The sequence below is a fragment of the Ammodytes marinus genome (genome assembly GCF_949987685.1).
Source record: "Ammodytes marinus genome assembly, chromosome: 3".
Classification (NCBI taxonomy): domain Eukaryota; kingdom Metazoa; phylum Chordata; class Actinopteri; order Uranoscopiformes; family Ammodytidae; genus Ammodytes; species Ammodytes marinus.
In genome coordinates this window covers 35210025-35212524 of record NC_137232.1, presented here as the reverse complement: position 1 = coordinate 35212524, position 2500 = coordinate 35210025, and the positions used below count along the sequence as shown (strand labels likewise).

At 42.2% G+C, this 2500-nt stretch overlaps 1 protein-coding gene across 2 annotated transcripts in view; it reads left to right on the top strand.

Moving 5' to 3' along the window:
* The window catches only part of ltbp4 (latent transforming growth factor beta binding protein 4), a 45954-nt gene that overhangs the window by 38005 nt on the left and 5449 nt on the right, over positions 1 to 2500 (top strand). For both annotated transcript variants that reach the window (XM_080025133.1, XM_080025132.1), the window contains 4 exons: positions 519 to 671; positions 1177 to 1284; positions 1650 to 1812; positions 2268 to 2389. In XM_080025133.1, coding sequence (XP_079881259.1) covers positions 519 to 671; positions 1177 to 1284; positions 1650 to 1812; positions 2268 to 2389 — 546 coding nt within the window. The remainder of the gene's footprint in view (positions 1 to 518; positions 672 to 1176; positions 1285 to 1649; positions 1813 to 2267; positions 2390 to 2500) is intronic.

Sequence of the window (2500 nt, the reverse complement as noted above, 5' to 3'; positions counted from 1 at the left end):
ATCTAACTATCTATCTATCTATCTATCTATCTATCTATCTATCTATCTATCTATCTATCTATCTATCTATCTATCTATCTATCTATCTATCTATCTCACTGTGGGAGGATACCAAGTTACCCAACTTTAGCAATATCTGAAATATTGAAACTTTTAAACGCAAACTAAAAACCTTGCGCTCTTACCCACTGCGCAACAAGCATTTTTTATTTTTTATTTGGAAACTTAATTTTTTTTTCAAATCGTCATACTCCTTCAGCAATCCAGTTTAGCGCCAGCTTTTCAGCATCCAGCATTCACACACATTTTCTTCTGGAAATCAAAATTAAGTTTTTTTCAAAAAATCAAAAAAATCAAATCTGTCTCTCTCATTGTGTCTGTCGCTGTCTCTGTCTCTCTCTCTCTCTCTTTGTCTCTCTCTCTTCCTCTCTCTCTCTCTCTCTCTCCCTGTCTCTCTCTCTCCCTCTCTCTCTCTCTCTCTCAATGCTTATTAATTGTTATCTCTTATCTCTCTCCAGATGAGAACCTGTCTGTGTGCTGGCAGCATGTAACAGCTGACCTGGTGTGCCAGAGTCCGTTGCTCGGCGCCCAGGTTACATTCACCGACTGCTGCTGTTTGTACGGAGAGGGATGGGGCATGGAGTGTGCCCTTTGTCCATCCACCGATACAGGTAATGTGTGTGTGTGTGTGTGTGTGTGTGTGTGTGTGTGTGTGTGTGTGTGTGTGTGTGTGTGTGTGTGTGTGTGTGTGTGTGTGTGTGTACCTGACAAATGATAAAATAAATAAAAGTAATACGAAAAAAATTTGGACTGTGTATCTTTAGTCTTTTCATTTCCCTTTCACAAAAGTAAATGTTTGTATTATAAAACAAAAAAACCTCTCTCTCTCTCTCTCTCTCCCTGCCTGTCTCCCTGTCTCTCTCTCTCCCTGTCTCTCTCTCTCTCTCTCTCTTTCTCTCTCTCCCTGTCTGTCTCCCTGTCTCTCTCTCTCCCTGTCTCTCTCTGTCTCCCTGTCTCTCTCTCTCTCTCTCTCTCTCCCTGTCTGTCTGTCTGTCTCCCTCTCTCTCTCTCTCTCCCTGTCTCTCTCCCTGTCTCTCTCCCTCTCTCGCTCTCTCTCTCTCTGTCTGTCTCTCTCCCTGTCTCTCTCTCTCTCTCTCTCTCCCTGTCTCCCTTTAGAGGACTATGCCAGTCTGTGCAGTTCCTTCCTTCCTTTGTTTCCGGAGAGCTTTCCAGATTCCGGAGCAGAATCTGCACTGAGGCCGGGATCAGGACGAGCGGGCGGCTGTGAGTCCTTTCCTATTAATTCTAATATGAATTTTTAATAATTTAGAAAATAATTATCTAAAACATTTTTTTTAACACAAATGATTCATCCAAAGATTGTATTAATTTTTTAAAATTTGTATTTAATTTAAAAAAAATATATATATATATATATATATATAAATATATATATATATTTATTCATAAACTTTTGATTTAATAAGTTTTACTGTTGACATTTTATTTAATTTCTAAATCTTTTTTAATACATTTTTTGAAATTTAATTTTTTTAAACCTTTTTTTATCTTTACTTTTACCGTTTAATTTAGGCTCAAAAGTGTTTTATTAAAAAAAAAATCCTAACTTATCTAAATTCTCCCCCCAGCCCCCCCGTTCCTGCCCCCCTACACCCCTGACTCCCTGGTCCCAGACTATGAGGACTATGGACCAGCCAGGGGGGTTAGACCAGCCGGGGTTAGACCTGGATACAGGGGGGGTCCATCCACCTTCAGTCTGCCAGAGGGAGGGTACCCACGCCCAGAGTACGGGTAAGTAATTACTGTTTATTTAAATAACATAACATATGATTATAATGTATTTAAAGTGGAGTCTGCGATTGAATTACTGCTTATTTAATACATTCAAATTCAAGTCTTCCTACAGAGGCAGGCCACTGTATTATTTTAATAACTAACTTTATAATTTAAATTAACAGTATGGCAGCGTTTACTAACTGGTGTGTGTCCCCCTCCCCCCCCCCCCCCTCCACCTGACACTTGTGAAGGAGCTCAGAAAAATCCCAAGAACAGCCCAAGAAATGTTTCAGTTGTTGATTCTACTCTGTCTGTGTGTCTGTCTGTCTGTCTTTGTGTCTGTCGGTCTTTGTGTCTGTCTGTCCGTGTGCCTGTCTGTCTGTCCGTGTGCCTGTCTGTCTGTCTGTCTGTCTGTCTGTCTGCCTGTCTGGTTGTCTGTCTGTCTGTCTGTCTGTCTGTCTGTCTCTCAGAACTGGTTATTACCCTGAGGGGGACTTCCGTGACCCGCGGACAGAGACGTCGTTTGGGGTCAGACCTCCTCCACCTCGGTCCCGGACGGGTGGATCTCCTCTCAGCCTGGCTCCACTGCCTGGTACACACACACACACACACACACACACACACACACACACACACACACACACACACACACACACACACACACACACACACACACACACACACACACACACACACACACACA